Source organism: Falco naumanni, chromosome 8, assembly GCF_017639655.2.
Source record: "Falco naumanni isolate bFalNau1 chromosome 8, bFalNau1.pat, whole genome shotgun sequence".
Lineage (NCBI taxonomy): Eukaryota > Metazoa > Chordata > Aves > Falconiformes > Falconidae > Falco > Falco naumanni.
In genome coordinates this window covers 59,385,255-59,407,227 of record NC_054061.1, presented here as the reverse complement: position 1 = coordinate 59,407,227, position 21,973 = coordinate 59,385,255, and the positions used below count along the sequence as shown (strand labels likewise).

The 21,973-nt window shown below is 51.9% G+C and overlaps 1 protein-coding gene across 2 annotated transcripts in view; it reads right to left on the bottom strand.

Moving 5' to 3' along the window:
* Positions 1-19,848, bottom strand: part of COL6A2 (collagen type VI alpha 2 chain) — a 28,333-nt gene extending 8,485 nt beyond the window's left edge. For both annotated transcript variants that reach the window (XM_040603341.1, XM_040603342.1), the window contains exons 1-27: positions 19,733-19,848; positions 14,988-15,122; positions 13,459-14,057; positions 12,862-12,882; positions 12,074-12,139; positions 11,476-11,529; positions 11,318-11,362; positions 11,107-11,133; positions 10,820-10,846; positions 10,673-10,717; positions 9,432-9,485; positions 8,985-9,047; positions 8,667-8,729; positions 7,703-7,792; positions 6,787-6,849; positions 6,314-6,376; positions 6,118-6,180; positions 5,521-5,583; positions 5,037-5,087; positions 4,624-4,659; positions 4,180-4,242; positions 3,870-3,932; positions 3,543-3,578; positions 3,246-3,291; positions 2,559-2,711; positions 1,848-2,300; positions 1,474-1,512 (exon numbers count right to left, since the gene is read on the bottom strand). In XM_040603341.1, coding sequence (XP_040459275.1) covers positions 1,474-1,512; positions 1,848-2,300; positions 2,559-2,711; positions 3,246-3,291; positions 3,543-3,578; positions 3,870-3,932; positions 4,180-4,242; positions 4,624-4,659; positions 5,037-5,087; positions 5,521-5,583; positions 6,118-6,180; positions 6,314-6,376; positions 6,787-6,849; positions 7,703-7,792; positions 8,667-8,729; positions 8,985-9,047; positions 9,432-9,485; positions 10,673-10,717; positions 10,820-10,846; positions 11,107-11,133; positions 11,318-11,362; positions 11,476-11,529; positions 12,074-12,139; positions 12,862-12,882; positions 13,459-14,057; positions 14,988-15,093 — 2,452 coding nt within the window. In that variant the 5' untranslated portion in view covers positions 15,094-15,122; positions 19,733-19,848. The remainder of the gene's footprint in view (positions 1-1,473; positions 1,513-1,847; positions 2,301-2,558; positions 2,712-3,245; positions 3,292-3,542; positions 3,579-3,869; positions 3,933-4,179; positions 4,243-4,623; positions 4,660-5,036; positions 5,088-5,520; positions 5,584-6,117; positions 6,181-6,313; positions 6,377-6,786; positions 6,850-7,702; positions 7,793-8,666; positions 8,730-8,984; positions 9,048-9,431; positions 9,486-10,672; positions 10,718-10,819; positions 10,847-11,106; positions 11,134-11,317; positions 11,363-11,475; positions 11,530-12,073; positions 12,140-12,861; positions 12,883-13,458; positions 14,058-14,987; positions 15,123-19,732) is intronic.
* Between the last annotated feature and the right edge of the window lie 2,125 nt (positions 19,849-21,973).

The window sequence follows — 21,973 nt, the reverse complement described above, 5'->3', positions numbered from 1 at the left end:
CTACTCAGCCACCTCACTCCCATGTCCTCGGGGGTACAGGTGTAGGGCCTGCACCCGACTTGGCCTGCCTATGGCATGGCTTGAGGGATTTGCCCAAGAGGGAACCCTCTCAGATGCTTCCTCAAGCCATTTCTGGTCCCCAGGACTGTCAGGTACCAGTGAACTGTTCTCACCTTTCATCAGGAACAGAAACACCCAAGTGCACTACAGGGAAAGGACTGCCAGCTTCGCCTTGCTTTGGAGGGCTTTGATGGCCCAAGCCTAGGAGAACAAGGGCGCACCACTGCTTGGGTCAGTCTCTCTTCTGCAGTGCTCCTCAGAAACAGGGAGGCTGCAAAGACCAAAACCTTTGAAGACACCCGAGCAGTCACCAGTGCGGCATGGGGATGTCGCCGCCTTGTGCACGGATCCGCAGGACAAAGCTCCTCAGAGGACACTGCAGAGGAGCCTGTGTGGATAGCTCAGCATCACGGCTGGACATCGTGCGCTCTGCATTGCCAGGTGCAAATACTCAAAATACTAGTGAGATGTCTTAGATGGGAGTAATTACAGCTTTCCTGTCTTCAGATTCTGAGCGTCCTGGGACCAGTTTTCCTTTGCTTTGTGTGGAAACGAAGGGACTTCTTTGAAAATGAAATTTGAGATTCTGTATAATACTGAGTTGAAGCTGGGGTCTTTCACAGCAACACTGACGGCAAGAGTAGAGATAAAAATTGCAAGAGCTGGCAAAACTTTGTCCTTTATAAGCTTTGTGTATACCAGCAAATAGTGCATCTATTGTGTTTGAACAGGCACAAAGACTCAGACAGACGGAACTGCTAGTAATTCAGGTTGCAGATCTGGCCTTTAACAAGCAAAATATGCTCAAGTAAAGCTACCTGCAGCGAGCAGCAGCCGTCTCCTTTATACTGCAGGATCCTTACAGCCTTTTTCCTTTAATCCAACACCCTGAGTTAATTGTTAATTAAATACAGCCAGTGTTAGAGAAGCCAAAGCTTTGGGTCCACTATGGTGTCATTTTCCAAACGGTCCCCTGCCCCTCTGCTCTCACTCCCGCAGAGCATCCTGCCCAGTGCTGCAGGGTGGGCTCTGCATTTCAAAGGTCACATGGGTGGGAGAGTTTAGCAAGCGGCTTTTGACTTCATGTATAATAGAAACATGGAACAACTGAGAAATTAATTGCTGAGTTTGAAGGTTAAAATTTGGTGGGACAGGGAGAAATATCAGGGCTGAGCCATGCTAGTGCACTAACATGGTGCACTTGTACCTACCTGTGCAGAGAACTCAGAGAGACACAAAAAGAGCAGGAGATGAAACCCTGGAGCCTCTCCTCATGTAAAGTAACACTATATCCCGAACTCCTGCCATCCAAAGGGAATGAACAGGGCTGCACACCCTCTTCCCACTCCCGAGCCATGTGCACTCTCCCCCATCCCTTCGTGCAGATGGCATGAAGCTACTTGTAAAGTTTACCTGTTTGACAGGGCAGCTCAGGGCAGACGATCTGTGGATCTGGAAGGAAAAGAAACAGGGAAAACTGAGTGACATGCTGCCACCCCCCCCTCAAGGCTTGCACAGTTGGGGTGGCAGGGTGAGGTCTCTAAAGGGGAAAGGACTCCAAAGGGCTGCCCCAAAAGGCTGGCCCATATCTGAGGCGGGACTGCTTACCCAGAGCTACATAAAGGTCAGCCCCCACCATGAATGACCCAGCTTATGAGCTACTGGCCAACCTGCTAGGGCACAGCATCTCTACAATCATTGCAATGCACCGTATACGCCCCCCAACCCCAAACCCTGGGGGTGAAAACTCCAGTTCCAGTCAGAACTGTGCAAGGAAAGGTGCAGACCTGGGCAGAGCACGTCCTCCATCTTGTCAATGAATTCCTCTGCCACCAGGTCTGAGAAGAGCCTCATCTTCTGGACTCGCTGGGGTTCATTGCAGGCAATGGAGACCAGGGTCTCACTCTGTTCTGGCTGATCAAACATGTCTCCAATGCCAATGGTGTTGACAACCACATCTCTACCGCAAAGAGCCCCTAGGTTCTTGTCATCATCCCTGGGGTCATAGCGCCCATCTGTGATCACCACAGCAAACACTTGGGCTTTTTCTCGCCTGCTTTCCTTGATGAGCTTGTTGTAGGCAAACTGGAGAGCGGATGGTGTCCAGGTGCCTCCCGCAATCCACTCCAGGCGCTTCACTGCCTCCTTGAAGCTTGACAGTGAATCGATGCGCTCATCATCAAGCTTGATGGCTTCGAAGGTCCCCTCGTGACTGTACTGCACCACTCCGACACGGGCACCTGCCGGTGAAGGGTCACATTACTTGGCTTTGCATCCTCAGGGAAAAGTGGGGAAATTCAGCAAACTTTCATACCAGCAAAGAGCTGCCTGCCTGGCCTACAAAGCTGGGAAGGAAAGAGGGAAGAGCAGAAACTGCAGCAAAAATGCTGGACAGATGGATTGCAGCCCAGGGCAGATACAGACAGACATGGATGCTGGAGGGATTCAAGACCCTTTTAGTTTTCCCATGTCCCACTCTGTCCCCACACAGCCCAGACCTGTCTGCGACTTGGGGTCCTTGGCAATAGAGCCCAGCCGGCTGACCACGTTGACAACAAAATTTTTCTCCAGGGTGAAGTTGGTGTAGCCAATACTCTCTGAGCTGTCTATGACGAACATGATGTCCAGGGCACCGCAGCGCTTCTCACAGTCTGGGGAGAGGGACAGAAAGAGGAAAGCACAAAGGTCAATGATGGTGGGGAAAAGAGCCAACAAGGCAGAAGAGACCATCTATGGGAAGACAGAGACAGTTAGCATCACACCAAGCGTCGACAGGGTTTATGGTGTTGCCCACAGCAGCAGCGTATGGAGGATCTTAAATGCATCTTTCTGTGCTTTTTAATCACACTGTGTAATACGCTTCATCCTATCATCTGGACCATGCGACTCTATATTATAGCTCACTGCTCTTGCGACGGCAAAGCTAGATTTTGGGAGGTAAGCCAGGCTGTCCCATCAGTGCCATCACACTTAGTGGGTGGGCTGGGGCTGGGGTGGGCAGGATGGACTTCCCGTGGTGTCTCCTCTGCAGGGTGCAGAGTGGCAAAGAGCCCACCGTGCTGGCGGCTCAGTGCAAAGGGCAGCTCACAGGGCAGAGCTGTGAAGGAGCCAGCCTCTGGTGACCCCCCTCCCCATCCCTCGAGTGGTTGTTCCCCTGCCCTGAGGAGAGCTGATGATGTGCTCACCACAGCATCCGCACGTCTCTCGCACATAGGTCATCACGTCGCAGTCCTGCCAGCAAAGAGGTGCAGGGTGAATGCCCCCCTCCCTTTACACAGCATCCATCCCCTCTAAGGGAAAGGAGAGCCTTTCCCACCCAGCCGACCCCCTCCCCTCTTTCCTTGGCTCCTGTGGGATGCCACAGGCCACTCTACCAGGCAGCGGCAGGACCTGATGCCCCGTTTCGTTCTCAGGCTGTGCACAGCAAAGCCATGGTTGCCCAAGGAGGAAGAGCAGGGGGGCTGCAGAGCAGTGCTACTTACAGTCAGGCCAGGGTCTCCTGGTGGGCCAGCGGTCCCCTGTAAGAAAAACACAGGGATTTCAGGCACAGTTTTACCGTGAGTTCCCTTTTTGGGAACTAGATGTCAGAGCCATCAAAAATGTGCGGTTTTGCAGGGGTCGGTCACGGGAAGGGTAGGAAACCCTTGCTGGGAGCCAGCAGACACATCTGGCAACTTGTGTCGCCTCCAGCAAGCCCTGCTGCAGGGTTTGCTCACTGGGATCCTCTGGGCTTTAAAGCATCATGGAGAAGTGGGGAGGGGAAGAGGGAGCTGCAGCATCTGCTCAGACACAATGGCACGGTACCGTACCTCGGGGCCAGGTTCACCAGTTGGACCACGGGGTCCAGGCTCACCTCCTGGGCCAGGGTCACCCTGGGGAAGAAGCAAAGAAGGATCAAATATTTCTCCAGCAAGGATGGCGATGCAGCTGCTGGTGTTCAGGGCTCCTCTTGACCCCCTTGTCAGACACAGCTCTGCTAAGCACGGTCACCAGCCTGCCACCGCTGAGCCTGGGGGCACGGGGTGGGCAAGGAGAGCGGGCAGCCCCATCCCCAGCACACCGAGCAGAGCTGTGGGAGGGGGATGCTGACCCTGTGGGCAGTACGGGAAGTCGGCTTACCGGTTCCCCCTTCTCGCCTTTGGTCCCTTGCAGTCCTTTTGGTCCAACCTCACCTCTTCCTCCCTGCTCGAAGGAAGGAGAAACAGATCCAGCATGGAGCACATCTGGATGTGCTCAGGCAGAGGCACTACCGCTATGAGCCTGTCAAAAACACGCCTGCCTGGCCTGGGAGAGCACCCCGTAAACCGGCAGCTCAGTGCAGATTAAAGAAACAGTGTTTACATAGGCGTTAACTAAGAATCAAGAAGTTTTGCAAAACATATTTCAGATTGTTTCAAAAGCAGTTGGGCTTGCGAGATACACCCAGGCTCCGCAGCTGCAGGGAACAGCCAGGGCAGCTGCCGGCAGGACAGGCTCCTCGGCCATGCACCTGGAGGGTCAGGCAACAACCGCTCAGCATTTCCGTCAGCACAAGAAACAGGCAACGCAGACAAACACACTCACCTTGGGTCCTGGCAGTCCCTTCTCACCTTTGTCACCCTGTGAAGGGACAGGAGGGAGGGGTCAGCACCCAAACAGCACCGGCCCCACACTGTGCACACATCCATCCGAAGTCTGCAGTGAGGGACGCAAAGCCGAACAGCAGGTGTAGCTTCGGGCCGATGGTTGGGGTGGTGGGTGCAGCCACCTCCCCAGCACCCCTGCCGAGGCTGGGGTCCCTAGCACCTCTGCCGTGAGGCAGGTTCAGTCCCAGTGTTCAACCCCCTCACCCGCTTTGTGGGCTCCACGTTTTTGTGACCCCGATCATTTTTTCTCCTCCTTCTCTTTACTCCCAGGCTACCCAGCTCCAACAGCAACCTCCACTGAAACAGGTTTCCTCACAGCACACGCATGTGCACTGGATGAGGCACACATACCTGTGGTCCTCTGGGTCCGGGGTAGCTAAAGCCAGGTCTGCCTCTGTCACCCTTTGGTAGAAAAAAATGACCTGTCAGAAACCAAACCCAGTCCTCCTGACCTGGCGATGCCAGTGACAGTCAGAACTGGTTTCATCTTCTCTTGCAGTGAGACACCACCTTTCAGCTGGCCCTGAAACATTGGGACTGGCTGTGTGAAGCAAGGTTTTGCAGGGTCTTGGGAATGTCACATGCCAGGGACACCCCTGAATCTGTGCAGGGTAAGGGGTGTAAACAGAGCTGCCTTGGCCACAGCAAGACCTACATATCTGCCCCATAGGGATGCCCAGATTTGAGCCATTCCATTTCTGAGGCATGCAAGTTTTTCAGTGGAAACTGTCTTTTTCTTTTTCTTTTTCTTTTTTTTTCTTTTTTTTTCTTTTTAATAAAAAAATAGCACACCAAAATGCCCTTTCAAATGCGGAGTTGCATTCGGGTACTTTACCTTTGGTCCTGGTGGTCCGGCATCACCTCTTGGGCCCAAGTCACCAGGGTCCCCACGTGATCCCTGTAGGACAGTGGAGGAAATAGGTGAGGACGTTCCCTGTGGCTTCCCTGGCCGCACAGGGGACTGTGCTGGAAAAAACAGCTCTTGACATGATGCTGCAGGACCATATCCCCTCCTGATGAGGTTTCTGTGACAGTGCCTGATCCAGCACTTGGGTTCCTGCATCCCATAGAGCCACATGGATGTCACGGCGCTACTGTGGGGTGCTGGACTGACATCCAGCCCAGGACAAACGGGAGCCCAGGGAGCCCAAGCTTTCCTCACCCCGTGACCCGCTCTGATGTGTTCCCTTCCATGTTGTCATGGGAATGCCTGGGACTGGAGTGATGGAGAAGCAGGGACTCCTGGCTCCTGCAATTTCTCCTTGCCCCAGGAAGAGCTAGCCAGGGGCCTCTGGGCTAATTTTTGAGCATCCCTGAGACAAGGTCAGGCAGGCTTCCCTCAGGAGGGACAGTGCAGCCAGCTTATGTCAGCAGGGCAAGCTCTCGCTGCAGGAGGAGGAGATGGTTACACAGATGCCTGAGGATGACTTACTATCTTGCCTGGCTCTCCCACAGCACCTGAAGGGCCTCGGGGACCTGGCAGTCCTTGGTCTCCCTGCAAAACAAAGAAAGGTGCAAGAACATATGGAGGCAGGTGTGCACGAGGAGGAAATACAAGTGAGCTGCCCCGGATGGCAGCAGCACTCTCCCTCCCTCCTAGCTGTCACTAACCCCTGCTCCAGGCTTACCCTTGCTCCTTTGCTTCCAACCTCGCCAGGCAGGCCACGGGGACCTTCAGGACCAGGATCTCCCTGTGAGGAGGGCAAAGATATTATTCCTGGTCAGGGATGTCTCCAGTATTGTTTGTGTACCTGGCACTGCTCCTTGGAGTGAGAAGGCAGGATGCCATTCTCAAATCTGGCATTTTTCAGCTTGAAACACAGTGTAGGGCAGTGCGCCCTCTGAACATGTCTCTTAGCCTTCAGCTTTGCTGCCCTTCATCGCCTCTCTGGATCAAGCCCTAGAAGAGGAGGCTGTACCTGCTGGCACCAGGGCAGACAGCAGGCACAGTGGGAGCAGAGCACCCATGCAGAGCCCACTGGGATCTGCTATTCCCAGCTCTGGTGCTGGATACTTGGTGGCTGGGCAGTGGCGCATCACACACACCAGCCCCATGCATCTTGGGCTCATTTGCAATGGTCCAGGCAGGTGCTTTACTTACCCTTTCTCCTTTGCCCCCGGGAGTGCCTTTGCTGCCTTTCGTCCCTGGATCTCCACGTCGACCCTTGGCAGACACAGAAAGTTACATAAATGGGATGCAAAGGTGGATGCTACCGGGTGGATGACACCTGGCTGCCTTGCCTTCTCCCACCCGACCCAAGAGACTTCTCCTTGCCCCCTTAGCGAGCACGCACCTGGCAGCAGGGCAGCGGGGATGGCCACGCTGACACTGCTTGAGATCTTGCCTTTGGCTTTTGGGAAGCCACAGCCAGACTATTCTATCAGTGGGGTGGTCACTGCAGTGACCACAAACACTGGTGGTTCATTCCCTGAGAGTTAAACACTCTGCTGTACTTCCAGCTCATCCAGTGTTGCTTTCCCCACTGGATCTTGCACAAGGGCACAAGCCAGCTGGCCTCTGGCCTCTTGGTGCTGGTGGAGCTGTGCTGCTGTGTTCTGCCAAGGAACATCGCCTCTCACCTGCTCCCCAAATTTTGCACTGGCCCACCACATTAGCTTGAGTCTGTGTGGCAAAATTGATGTCATGACACTGCCCTTTTCAGACAGCTCTACCTTAATGACCACCAGATCTCCACTCTGTGAGCTCCTGCAAGAAGGCAGCAGTTTGGGGATCTTGCAACCAAAGGGTCGCTGGGCATCCACAGAGGCATTTGTGGTTGTGTGGGAATACAGGATGCTTCTCTAAGGTGAAATGGTCAACATCAGGCTTGGGATTATGGAAGTACTGCTCTATGAAGATGGCGGAGACAAGGGGATCTGCATCTGCACATCCATCTTTTGGGATGCAGAAGGCAGGGCGGGCAGGCTAAACAGGGGACTTTCTCAGTGCTCATCCATGAAACTGCATCAGGCGCCTGTGGTGTGCCCACTGTCCAGGGACTTATTCAGACACTTACAGGCTCTCCTTTGGGTCCAGGAGGTCCTGGTTCACCTTTGCTTCCCTTGCTTCCAGCAGGCCCTTGAGATCCAGGGTTGCCTGGAAGTCCCTTGGAGAAGAAAAAGAAACACAATTTGTCAGAAGAGAGGTCAAGGTGCACACGTGCACCTCTTCTCCTGTGCCAAGCAGTCCACCCTTGAGGAGAGGAGTGTATGAGCGCAGAATTTATACTTCCATGCACCCACCATGCCTATATGTCAATGCTATGTGCACAGGCTCCAGCGTGATGCTGTGTCACCTTTCCTCCATCACCCAGTGCAAAGGCTTGCCAGCTCTTCCTTACAGCATCTGTCCAGCCCTGCCTAAAGCTGGAGTGTTACTTCAGCCTCCTCCACTACCTCTGAAATAACTGGCCATCAGCATAGCAACCTTGGGCTGTAAGGTCAAGTACAGTGGGCAAAGCCTGTGTTAGATCTCTGAGAAATTCATCATTAACTTTTACTCACATGAACAGAAACAGCCTGCAAACACTGGCATGGCCACAAACACTGAGGAAGTCATGAAACTTTAGCAGGGGAAATCACAGCCAAACAGGGCCTTTCTACCCAGGAGATGATGGGAAAAGGAGGAAAGATGCAGTGCAATGGATCAGCTAGGAATGTAAATCCTCCTAAGTGTATTTTGCTTGCTTTTCTCTGCTCAAAACCCATATTTATTTGGCTCTGGGCAGCTGCAGGGGTGTTGCGCAGTCCCTTCTCCTGTTGCCTACAAAATATACTGGTGGGGACACACATGACAGGAAAGCTCATTTGGCCACCCAGGGGCTTGTTCTTTCTCCATGCCAGTGGGCTAATTTTCAGAATCACCAGGATGCCTTGGCAAGCAGTCACCTTTGTGCTGCAGCTGATACCGCCCCAGCTCCACGCGGCATGGAGCAGATCTCAGTAAGACACCGGAGACATCTGAACGTTGCATGAACCTACCGGGCTTCCTTTCTCTCCTGGAGGTCCTGGGGGTCCGCTGCGACCAGGTCGGCCAGGATCTCCCTGAAACAGCCAGAGAACAACAGTCATTGCCTGCATCAGCAACACGTTGCCATGTACCACTGACGTGCACCATGAGGAGCCCAAGGAGCAGCGCCAGCAAGGCTCTTCCCTCAGCTCCTGTCTCTGGTGATGGGATCCACACCCCAGAGCCTGTGGGCTCCATGAGTAGCGATGGATTTAAGAGTAAACACAGGCAGCTGTCCCTGCCCATGGCCTCGGCCCACACGCTCTGCTTGCTGCTCAGAGCACTTGTACCTTTATGCCTTCATCTCCTCTTTCACCTTGGTCTCCCGCATCTCCTGGGTAGCCATCAGGGCCCTAGGGAGGGAAAGGACAAAGAACCACACATTTTGCAGTGGCAACAATACACACTTTTCCTGCAAAAAAAGTCAATTGGCTTAGAAAGTTGTTCTGGAGACTAAAACAGTTTTTCCTTGCTGCTGGTGATGACAAAAGGAGCAGCTCCTCCTCTCCATGTGGAGGGGATGGATGCTGGGGGATCCCAGCTTAGTCGCCCACGGAAAGGAGGCACAAAACCAATCAGGCTGTGCTCCCCATTCTGGGGATCCCAGGCCTAGGATCAGATCATGCAATCTGTAGGAAAATGGGCCAGTAACCTTTCGTTGGCCATCCTTATAAATGTGCAACTGATTCAGCAGCTACACAACTGATGTGCTGAATGAAAGAGTAAAGCATTCCTACCTTGTCACCGGGGTCTCCCTTGCAGCCCGGTGGTCCAATTCTCCCCAGCTTGCCCTGGAGAGATAGCATTCAAAAGAAGAAAGAGAAGCTGTAGGTGTCTGAAGGGAAAATAGGGCTTTTCTTGTTAAGTTACTGAGTTTTAACATCATCTGCTGACCATACCTGTCATTAGCTAGAGAATAAACAGCAAGTGTATTCCTTAAACAGGAGTGTGCTATGCAGAAGCAAAGGGAGGAGGACAAAGTAGCTCCAGCATGGGTGTTGGTGGGAATTCAAGCATGTTCATCCCACACACGTCCCTGGGTGATGGACACATCCCTTGAGGCTAGATTTGGCAGTCACTCACGTCCACGATTGCGCTGGTCCTTTGCCGTGCATGTTGCGCCAGAGCAGCTCATTGCGGTAACCCCGCTGCCCGGCGGATGCTGTGGGAGCTGTGACTGCCGGGCTCTGCACCCTAAAACAGCTTTGCCCGTAGTGCTTAGGCAGCTCGCCTCGGCTAGAGAGTGGTGGGGGCTGAAGGACGCTGGTGTTTTAGAGCTTCAGCAGGCGTTGGAGGCGTTATCTCACAGATGTACTTGGCTGAGCATGTAAGAAAGCGCTGAGAGCAAACCCAACGCGTGCTGGGCAGCAGGCAAAGCCAGCTGAAGCCTGGCCACCTCGGGCTAGGCTGTCCCCCTGCGGCACATCTGCTCGGCACACAGATCTAAGGGGGTTGTGTCCATCTACACTCACCATAGAGGGGTCAGAGGATTTCAGGGGCTGCTACAAGGTACTTGGACCTGGCTTTAGGGCTTTAATATTAAGGACAAGCAGTAGCTTAGAGATGAGATTTTGGATTCTGTGACGAAGTGCCGTGGAAAGCAAATTTCTGCGGAACACTCTGTGTGTGTGTGTGTCCTGTAGGGGTCACTAACACTCAAGACAGATATCTACACCCAGATGATCTGGCTGTATCCCCTCCTGCAGCAGGAGCACATCCCGGGTTACACGTCTCGTTCCTGCCCAGAGCTTGCTGACGAAGGGCTAGCGCTTCTGTGACCTGAATTAATGCATCTCCAGCCAGCTCAAATATTTCTACAGGCCATGCAGGATGATGTGCAAAAAACTTCACAGAAACCCCGGTCAGAACAAAAAGCTACCGTGTGGGATGAGATAGACAGAACAACCTGTGGGGACCAGGCAGGGTAAAACAACGAAACATCAGAAGCAACATTACAGGGTGCTCCCGGTGCTGTTACCTTCTGTCCATCAGTGCCGTTCCTGCCTGCCAAACCAGCGGCACCCTGGGATCAATGAGGAGAAGAAGAGGGATCAGTGATCTGTTAACACACACTGAAGGGTTGGTAGCTGGAACAACATGCAAGTCAGAAAATGTCTTTTCTTACCCTCCGTCCATCAGATCCAATCTCTCCCTGGGGGAAGAAGAGAACAAGAGTCAGCCAGTCTGCCTACAGCCCTCCCTCCTGTTTAGCTTGGTAAAAACATCAACACTTCACAAGATCATCAGCAATGCCTGAAGGAGACAGGCTTTGAGATGCCCCTGAAAGTCTGCAATGACACATTAATAGGGTTGTTATTCTCCTCATTACAGCTAAACTCTCCCTCTTTGTAACAGAAATGTGTGTGTCCTCTGCCAAGCACCCAGACATCCTTTCAGTCTCTTCTTTCTCACCTTCTCTCCTTTCAGCCCTGGGACACCCTAGACAAGAAGAAAAGAAGAAAAATGCTGTGTTAGTGCCTGCCCATCGGCAGGAGTGAAGGCAGTGGAGCTCTGGGGGTCTGGGGTGCGAAATGGGCAGATGAGGGGAAAAAGCAGAGCTCCCCCTGCTTTACCAAAGATCAACAAATGCAAAGAGCTCAGCCACTGGCTATAGGATTCTTACCTTGGGACCAGGGTATCCGATCGGTCCTTCAATACCTGGGTCACCCTTAAGAAGAAGACGTGGAGAGTTAGCTTGAGCGCGGCAGAGATTTGGCCCCAGCTAATGCAAGGGCAGCACTACTGGCTGCGGCACGGGGGACAGGACTTTCCACAACTCACCTGTCGTCCCTTCAGCCCAGGGGAGCCTGGCTCACCCATGTTCCCCTTTGCACCCTAAGGAAAGAAAAAAACAAACATAAGTCCGGACTTGGTGCTGACTGAGAAAACGGCAGTTTCTGGGAGCATCAGGCTCGCTGTGGCTGCTCCTACAGAGCTTGGGGCAGCGTGTCAGTGGAGTGGGACCTGCTTTATTCTGGGGAAGTCAGGGAAAGACTGTATGGGGAAGGGTGCACACAGGAGGGTGGGACACCCTGCACACCTGAGAGCTCTGCTTGTGATGGTGGGACAGTCAGAGACAACTGCTGCCTGACTCCTGCTGCCCTCAGGCACTGAAGGTGCCGGCTGTGGCTGGCACAGCTGATGCTCGGATGCCTCTCTGCACTGATGTCAATGCATCAGCCTCTGCACAGACATGAGGACACACTGGTGCTGGCTGTGTGCTCCATTCACTGCAGCATGGCAGTCTCCCAGGGCCAAGATAGATGCTGGGGAGTTATATCCCACCTGGGGGCTATGCCTGAGGTGGGATCTGGGGCATCCTACAGTGTCTGTGGCAGGCACTGGCATTATTCTCTTCCCACAGGTTAGGGCGACTTACCTTCTGCCCTCGGTATCCTTTGGGACCAGGTGGACCTGCAATCTCCAGGCAGCTCATCTTGTAGCACTGAAATAAAACAAAAAAACCAGGAGGTGGTTTATAAAGCAACGTGGTGGCTGCTCTGTGTGCTGAGCCAGCATGCACCTGAAGCTCAGCTCTGCACCACGGCTCTCCACACACCTCTCCCTATGGCCGCAGTGCCGAAAGCTACTGTGGCTCCAGCTGGGTCAGAATCGGGACAGCAACAAGCAGGCAGAAAAACGCTGCCCATAAATTAAAAGCAGAAAGTTGCCACAAGCACATTCATTATGGCTTGGCTCTGGGCCCAAACTGAAAGAACAAGACTGCTAAGTGTCAGGCGAGGTGGTGTGGGCTTGCTCTTCTGGGGCGATCAGGGGATGTGCATGCCCTCTGGAGTATTGCTCCACACACTCCTCCCTATGTATGCCAATCCCTGTCTGCGTGATACCAGCAGGGCAGGAGCTTCAGCTTGTGCAGCACCTACAAAACGTGCCTCCGAAGTGATGAAATGAGTCTGTTCAATAGACCTGAATCCATTGCAGGTGAGGGGGAGGCAAAGAACGAAAAGTCCAGTATGCCATTTTAACCACTGGGTAAGGGAACAGGCCCCCAGGCTCTGCACGGATCCACAGGTGGGCAGAGCCCCATCCCGTGCAGCTCACTGCAAAACCTGCCCTGCTGCTTCGGGGCACGAGCTGGTCTTCTGTAAGTGCGGCAACTTAAACCTGTGTCATGTGGCAACAGTGTAGGAGATGCTGCTCACTCACCTCTCCGTAGGCTTCATGTTTCTGCAAAGGACAAAAGAGGAAGAACATAATCAGTTAAGGTGGTCATTCCCTAGAGAAATCAGCATCGCACCCTCGAAGTGTGCGTGACTTCCAGGGAGAGGAGGTGGTAAAGGTCCCATGACTTTAAAGATGTTCCCAGCAGAGTCCTTGGTTAACACTGTCTCACAGGTGGGGCTTCAAAGACCATGCTGATGGTGAGCCCATACCTCAGTGCTGCGCATTCTTCCACGCACCCCTGGGTGGGGACCAGGCTGGGGTATGGGTCTGGCCTTCAGCCAGAGCCGGCACTAGGGTGGCAGCCTGCCCAGACATGCCGGGAACAGAGGCACAAACCAGGGAGTGTTGGTTAAGCACCTAACTAGAGAAGCCAGAGATGCTGAGACCCCCTTTGGCCCATAAGTGCTGAAAGGACGTAAAAAAAGAGGAAGAAAATGGAGGCTTTTCCTGGGTAGAGGTGCTCTCTAGAGCCCTGCCAAAACCCACCGTGGGGCTGCTCAGAAAGCACCTCCCCCCCATCCATGCGCTGCTTCTCTTGTCCCCCCTTATAGTCCCTGCACCCCAGGGGGCATGCCGTACCATAGCCTGGATTATCCTGTCAATGGTATTCATATCGATGTCCAGGGTGTCTTTCTGCGTGATGGCATAGTTGTTGCGGTACAGCTCGTGGGGCAGATTGGCAATCTCCCGCAGCCCCTGCTCGTAGACGTTCTTGCTGGGGGCCACTGCGAAGAGCTTGATCCCCATGTCTCGCGCCCTCTCAGCCTGCATCTTCATCCCCCCACAGGGGCTGCCAGTGACATGGCCATCGGTGATGACTATTGCAAAGTTCACACCTGTGGCCATCTGGGTCTGGATCTGCTCTGTCATGTTGGAGATAGCGCAGTCCGTGAAGGTGCCTCGGCCAAGGTAGTTGATAGCATACAGCCTGGGGAGGTATATGTCTTTGCTGCTCGTTAAAGGGCTGTAAATTTCCACCACGTCTGAGTAATGAAGTCCACCAAACTGCCAAGTGATGTAGACTTGGTTCTGGTAGAGCTCACTCTCCAGTTTATTGATGAACTCAGGGATGAATTTCTTCATTTGATCCACGAGACTCTGAATAGGCACAGTCTGCAGGGCAATGCTCTCCGAGGTGTCAATGATGAAGTACACGTTGATGGGGCAGTTCCTCTTTTCTACATGGAGACAATTATTCAAATCATGTCAGAGTACTTCACTCATCACTGCACCCCCTTCACTGTCCCTCAGAAAGCTGGACCGAGAAGCATATATAGACAGCGTATAGAGAGCAGCACATGGATTTGTGAAGAGAGCAAACAACAGCACGAGGCTTGAAAGTCAGCTCCCTGCGAGGGTGTTGCAGCTTTTACTAATTGCTAACTTTACTAATTTGTTCCCACCTGGGTTGGAGTAAATGAGGAAACTGAGGTCTGAGTGCCAGATTCGAATGAAGAAGAGCAAGGGTATGACTTTTGCTCTGCTTGCCTGCTAGGCTGCTGCTTGCTCTCTGATTTCTAAACATTTTCAAAAAGATCGTACTCAAGTGCGATACTGGAAAAACCACCAGTCCCACCTAGCACTAGCAGTAACATCTGTGTTTGGATCGGATGACTCTCCAGTGCCCAGAACTTCAAAATCCTAAGATCTGCTGAGTGCTGAAGCAATCATGAAAATCTCACCCTTTTTTTAAAAAAAGTCAGGCTGGGCACATACATCACCTCATCTGCACTGCAACTGAAAAGTGCTGAAATTGTCAAAGCGGACAATTTTCTGACACCAGGAACAGAGCTGAGCTCTGGAGACTGGCTGGTATTTGTTACTGCAGCAGCTGGGAGAAGCCGCCACTGGCCGACCCCAGGCTTTTCAATCTCCACCTCTCCTCACTCCAGTGCAAACCCAGGAAGGGGAGTTTCGGCGGAGGACAGTGTTCCCTACAGATGGATTGCTACCACAGGGCACTGCCTGTGACAGGGAAGGGACAGGAGAGGTGAGACGTGCCACTGTCAGTTCTGCGTGAGCGGACTCTACAACTGAGCATGGCCATTGTTTTCGGTGAAACTGCTGCCTACAAAGGAGAGAGACACCCAAATTATCTGGTTAAATACCTGCACAGGAGGTAGAAGTGACATCTCCAGGATCACCATTAAACTGAGCATGGAGAGGAACCAGAGCCACACAAAGGAGAGTGGAAAAAAAGGCTTGTCGGAACATCTCAGCAGTTCTACTGGATATTTAGATGCCTGTGGGAAAACAGAAGTTACATGTTAAACACGATATGCAACCTCCTAGCTCTGCTGGGAAGACAGAAAGCCAGCCAATGCTCCTTGTAAATCCTGTCTGTGAAAAACAAGACCTCTCCATCACCATGAAACATCACTGGGCTGCTAATATAGATTTTTGTATTGACTTGAAAGCAAAGAAATTAAAGTATTTCCTTTATAGGAGTATGGGCGAATGATTTAAAACTGCTTTAGCTTCTCTTTCAGTCTGAAGGGAGGGATAGGGTGGTGGAGCTACGGACAGTGCATCAGGATCTTCTGGTTTCATGGTTTCTCTCCTGGCTGCCTCATGCCTCCATAGACTCCATCACCCCCAATCCATGCAGACATATGCATCCGTGCTCCTCTCTGCCTGCTTGGCCAGACTACCAGTGAAAGCATGGAGCAGGTCCTTTCCACCTCCAACTCCCCATGCGGGTGTGGTGATGCCTGCGTACACTGGAAAACTACAAACCCCCTTCCTCAACAGTGCTGCTCTGGAGCCCACACAACCTACGGAGTGAAGGGATGAATAAACAAGGATTGAAAAAGTGCACATCTTTAGCATTCAACCCATCACTGAGCCCCAAGGTCCAGCTGCACATGGGAGTGTATTTTGTGTAGGGTTATGATAACTTAATCAGAAGAGAAGCTAGAGATCTAGTCTGAAAAGTTCTTGGGAACGTATATAAGTGTTCAGAGAAACCCAGGATTTGAAAGGATATTCACAGACAAAACTCAGGCAACACTTACCCCCAGCAAAGAATACGGAGAAGAGGTGATGCTCACCTCTATGTCTAGAGGAAAATAGCACCAACCAGTCTGGCCCCTTGATGGCACGCAGACCAAGTGGTAGCAGAGAGGCTTTTCTGCTTGGTGATCAACTCAACGCAAACCAAAAAGGGGCACCAGTGATCTGCTTTATGAAAAGAAGGCCCGAGTACAGTCCAGAAAGACAGCTTCTTCTTTGAATGGCATTTTTGGGTAGTTCTTGGAAGAGTCCAAGGCTTGAACGGACACTGAGTGCATTTCACTGCATTGGCAGTGCAGAAAGAGGGCAAGTTAGCAAAGCAGCTGAGCTACTGCCTCAGTTGCATGAGAAATGACATTACTTGAAGATTACAGGCAGCTCAGCTCCCCCTGCATCTCCCTAGAGACCTCTCTCCATGTGGCAACCAGCTATTCCCTGATGGGACATTGCCCTGTTACAGCTTACACTGCAAGCTGCAGTTCATCACAGGGTTCTGCAAACTGGGTTATGCTGGAAAGGCTGGTTTGTATTAGTGCTGCTGATATCCTCACAATAGGGACAGCCTTCCTTCTTACTAAGGCTTGTGCCTATGCTAACAAGCCTGCAAGAGCCAATGCTCAGGCTGGATCTCAGACAGAAGAAGAAACCTTCACGCTCTTTGAAGATCTCCTGGGTGGATCCAAATGCTTTGGGAACACCGACTTGAGGTGCTTCACAGGCATGGCTCAGCAAAGCCCCCTGACATGAATGTGCCTCCAGCTCAGCACCAAAATGTCCCTACCAAGTAGTACACGGGTCCTTTTACTCCCCCTCCAGCTCAGAGAGGCTGCAGAGCTGTCTGCAGAGACCCGACTGTGGCCTTGTGAAGGCCCCGCATAGGTCACTGTGGCTCAGTTTTCATTGCACTGCAGAGAACAGTAAAAGTATCACATGAATAAAATACTTTAACGCTAAAGGGGTATTTCAGTTAAGATCAAGATTCCTCCCTCTAGCCTTACTACAGGCTTCACTTGTCTTGCTTGCCCTCCCCAAAGCAGAGCTGCAGGAGATCCTGATCTTTTGTGGAACACAACAGCTTCGTGCCTTCAGACAGCACCATTTCAGAGCCGGGCTTCAGCGGCGACTGAGGAAGCTGGAGACATCAGCTTTTGGAGCGGCTGGGAGCACTGGAGGCTTTGGCCAAGTGTCTGACTCACAGATCATCGCGTCCCGAGTTTAACCACCTCCCTCCCTCCCTCCTGCCACATGTGTGTGAGTGGGAAAGTTGCCGTGCAGAAGAGCTGCTCTCCAGGCAGAGCCACAGCAAGCAGTTCAGCTGCATGGGCAACCAGGGCCAGCTCTGGCACAGGACTGCCCCTGCCCGCAGCCCCTGGGCTTTGAACCGAGGCAGTGTGGCACCGTGGCCTTTGCTTCTACACGGGCAGAAAGTTGAAAAGCAACAGCTGGAAAGACCAGACCCAGCTCACTTCTTTGTGGTCCTGTTGCACGCAGAATGGGTGGACACGTGAGGGGTGTGTGTGTGCTGCTGGAGACTCCTCTCCCATCTAAGGGGTCTCCATGGCTGGGGTGGGTGATGGTGCCTATTTTGGCATCTTCAGAGCACTATCAGCTCTCGTGATGCTGTTGCAAATCTTGTAATGTTTGAAGTTTTCCTTAAAGCCCCGCCTCCTGCTGCAAAACGGTGCAATGAAATCTCAGGTTTCACCAGCAAAAGGGTGCATTTTGGACTAAAGCATTTGCTGGATGTTGAAGACAATTTTTGGACACTGATAGTCCAGAAAACTAATGGAAAGAGCAGGCTGGAAGCTGACTCATTGCACTTGAATACTTGGGTCTGCCCACCCTGCTCTTCCTTGACCTTTCTCCCTCTGCAAGAACAGGACCATGATATTGTAGGAGCAAGGCCTTACAGTGGCTTATCTTGAAATTTCCTTCTCTCAGTATTTGCATTGCTGAGTGATTCATCTCTTTCCCCACAAGATGCACACAAGGAAAAAACACCAGGGAACCTTGACCAGTGATTTTGGGTCCTCTGAACAGATTTTGAGGACGCTGCTTTACACTATCCTCCCCGCATTAAGGTCTATGCTCCTACCAAATGTCTCAGATGCTCAGCAGAAAAAAACATGGTCTTGTCTACTGCTCCCACACCCAGACCCCAGGTGACCTGGCTGTTACGCACATAATTGCAAAATTATATGGAGTTATCTACACAGAGCCCTGCAAAAATGGTGGTCTTGCAGGAGGACCTGAGTTTTTTGCTTGTGGGTACTTCCCACCCCGACCAACTGAACCAAATGTATTATTATGGCAAACAAATGACTTGCAATGACTCTTTCAAATGTGCAAATTATTGTCAGTTTATCTGTGCTCTCACAACAGATTATCATATTTTAATGCACCAGAAAGGTCACCTCATGTGCTTGGCCAGGCAGAACCATGGTCTGTCTTATCCCACACATCAATATTTATGATGTTCCTCCTGGTGCATGGTGCATTTCTCCCTCAACACCACAACACCTATTATAGCTGAGCAAATCGTTCCCAGATTCACAAAAATTCAGGTTCTCTGCTCTCTAAGCTAAGTCTGCCTGCAAGGACCTTATTTAAAGCCACAAAAATCGCATTACTCTCAAGAAAGGAGAATTACAGTAGCTATGCTCTATTCAGAATAATGTTTGAAACTGCACTGAAGCTCTGACACGGACCCAGTCCCAAGTCTTTTCATGGCCATGCCCAGTGGTCACTGCTCAAATGCTTGCTGAATAAAACCAGAAAAACCCCAAAATGTGTCCCATCTGGAACAGAAGATTTTATAAACGCACCTTGTCTTCCTCGTTTGTGTGCCCACAGTTTGCACGTTGCACGCGGAGGGAATTGCAGTGTTGGTTGCAGTCACTATCCAGATGTGCCCATAATTTTAGACCCTGGGCACACCACCCAGGGTGAAAGTTTCCCCACATCTGCTGGGGATCCAGCCCTTCTCCAGCCCTTCTATTCCAACCATCCCAAGACTTCAGCCAGGCAAAGGCCAGGCCAAAGGAAGGCTGGGGGAGGGAGGAGGAAGGGGGGGGGGGGGGGCGCCGCTTGCCCCCCAGGGATACTAGAGCCTCTTGGAGCTTTGGCTCTGGCAGCCAGAAAGCTCCAAGTACAGCACTCAAGCAGACCCCTGCCACCATAAATAAATAAATAAATAAACAAACAAATAAATAAATAACTGACGAGAGGATGCAAGTGCAATAAGCTCACAGGCATTTCCAAACGCGCTGTTACCCCGCAAAACAGAGGAGCTGGTGCTGATGGAACTCAGCATAACTAGGAGATGCGAATCACAGGTTTGACTAATCCATATCTGCTGAAATTCCGAAAATCAAAGAGGAATGGTGCAGCAGAACAGAGGCTCAGGCGCACAGAAGCAGCGCAGTCCCGTGCTGCTGCTGCTGCCATTGCTTCACTGTAGCTGCTGAGGTCAACCCAGTTGTCCCAGGCAAGAATTTGGTTCAACAGGTCCCCACCAAGAGATTTTCTATACCTCTGGCCCCGGCAGAGCCTGTGGCTCACGCTACCTGCACCTGGAAAACCCCCTTGGAAAATGCCCGAACTACTGAAACGTGGAGAGCAACAGCAAAAAAATAGATTCTCTTACAGCAGGTACTGCCTGAGCACGATGTGCCTGGGATGAGCGGCTGGCGGGGCAGCCCGGGAGCTGTGCCGCCCGCGGAGCCCCCGCTGGGATTTCAGAGCCCGGCTCTGGAAAACCCAAACCGGAGAATTCCCAGCTGGAGAACCGTCAGCCAACAGCCACCCGACCGCTCTACGAGGAGAAGAAAACTCTGCCTACCTGGAAAACGAAGTCATGGAACTCAGCTTCCCCCAACCCTCCCCAAGGCCGGGGCGCAGCGCTGGGGAGCGGCGGGACGCGGGGCGCTCCCTGCGGCGGGGGGCGAGCGGCGGGGCGCGGGGCGGAGCGGCCGCCTCCAGCCCCCTCCCTCCCGTCCCTGGCAGGCTGGAGCTGCCCTCTGTGTTCCTCCTCCTCCTCCAAAATCCGGCACAGCTTCCTCTGTAGTAGCCCCAGCCATCCACGGAGAGTCACTGTGGGTCCACCGCCACCGCGGGAGGGTCCCCTCCCACCCGCCCCCCCCCTCAGGGGCAGATGCTAGGCTGGGGCGAGGCTGTCATCTTTGGAGCTGAAGGCATCTTTGTTTTCAAGGAGCTGGAAGAAGTCTCGTTTTTCCATGATGAGGCCCCTTTTCGTGGTTGGCATTGCTGCCCCACGTATTTATACCATCAAATAGCGTTCCTTTTTCTTTCCCCCTGCTGTCCTCCTCCTCCTCTTCCCATCCGAGTAACGTGTCCTGAGCGGAACAAATAGAACATTTTTTAAAAAAAGCAACTTCCATCTTGGTCTTTGCAAATATCCAAACCTTGCTCATAGTCTTCCAAGTCTGAGTATTACTATTACCTCTTTCTATTGATTCATTTCTGGGTTTTGTTTTTTTGTTGTTGTTGCCTTGGAGTTTTTTGGGGGTTGTTTTTTTAATTTATTTTTAGTTTCACAGGCAATTTTTAGCTCTGCTGAATGAAAAATAGGGGCAAATATCCCAACAAAATATGGACAACACCACTGACTTCCAGGAACGTGGCCTGTTATCCCTTGAGCTATGACTTTGTGTCTCCAAACTTTTGTGTAAAGGGACAGTGTGAAGGGACCAGAACCGAGCCACAGCTGCCAGAGAAGGTGACCACAGTGCAGACACCCCGGTTACCTTCCATTTCACTGTGCTGGCTCCCAAGTAGTGACCAAAGCAAAGGATTTGTCTCAGGAGATCTCCGAGTAAGCTGCTAACCCACCACTCCTGACCTACAGGAACATGTTGCTGAGGCTGTTTGTGTTTGCAAAAAACATCTGAACTAGCAGGCAAAGATAATAAACCAATTCCATGTAGCTGCTCGTGCTTATAAAGGTACATTTCTGGAGTGTCTTCTGTTTCAGCACCTTCACCCGCAGTACCCTGGTGGACATGGCAGTATTGGGTTTATGGTTGGACTCGGTGATCTTAAAGGTCTTTTCCAACGTAAATGCTTCTGATGCTCAAGCATCATCTATAGGGGCCACAGCCACAAGCTAGAATTTTACATGCCCGTTTCCCCGTCCATCTTAAAGCCCTGTGACAGAAGCAGGACTCATTCTGGAGCAAGGGGATGCTGAAGAATAAACATACCTGAGAAACAAGACATTCCTCAATGACTCCTTGGAAGAGCAAAGAAAGATTCTGTGGGGCCATCGCTTTCCAGGGGCACTACTGCAGCTCTAAATGGGATGGTTTCTTTTCCTCTGGAGCATCTTTAGTGGAGTCGTCCAGCCTCTGATGACAGCAATTTATGGGACCATACATGAGATGTCTAAGCAAAGCATTCATCTTCTAGTAATCTGGCAAACACACCACATACCAGGCCATTTCCTTCGCCTACTTTGCTGTTAAGTCCAAGTTCTGCTGCGTGCATGAATACACATCAATGCTGCTTCTAATCCATGTTCACTATTTCTAGGTGAATCTGCTGCTGCAGAAGCTATTTTTCCAGCAAGATGCTTTATCACAAACAGCTGGGCAACACATCTGTCTCCTACATTGCTGGTGAGTGCCCAAAGTGTAGAAAGGGGGAGAGCTCAGGCCCACACTTCCGTATCTCCCTCTTCCTCCTCGCAGACCTGTGAATATTGTCTTTTGTCTGCAGCTTCTTGACCACAGGACCTACAGACTTTTAGCTTTGTGTGCTTCTTGAACTTTCTCATGTCAAATCAAAACCTTTTCCTGCAGCTTGGCGTGACATAGTGCTTTGTCCCCATGAGGATTCTCATATATTTTACAAAACAGCCCCCTGTTGCATCATTTCCCTCAATAAAAAAGGCTAATTTGGTCTTTCTCACCTATCCAGGCATCCATTTTCATGATATCTGTAGGAATATTATCTTCCCACCTGTCATAGACGGCCACATCTAGTGAGTTCATTTCTTACGTTGTGGTGGTCTAACATACAGGCACGCTGAAGCGGTAGTATGTCCTGTTTACACAGATATTCA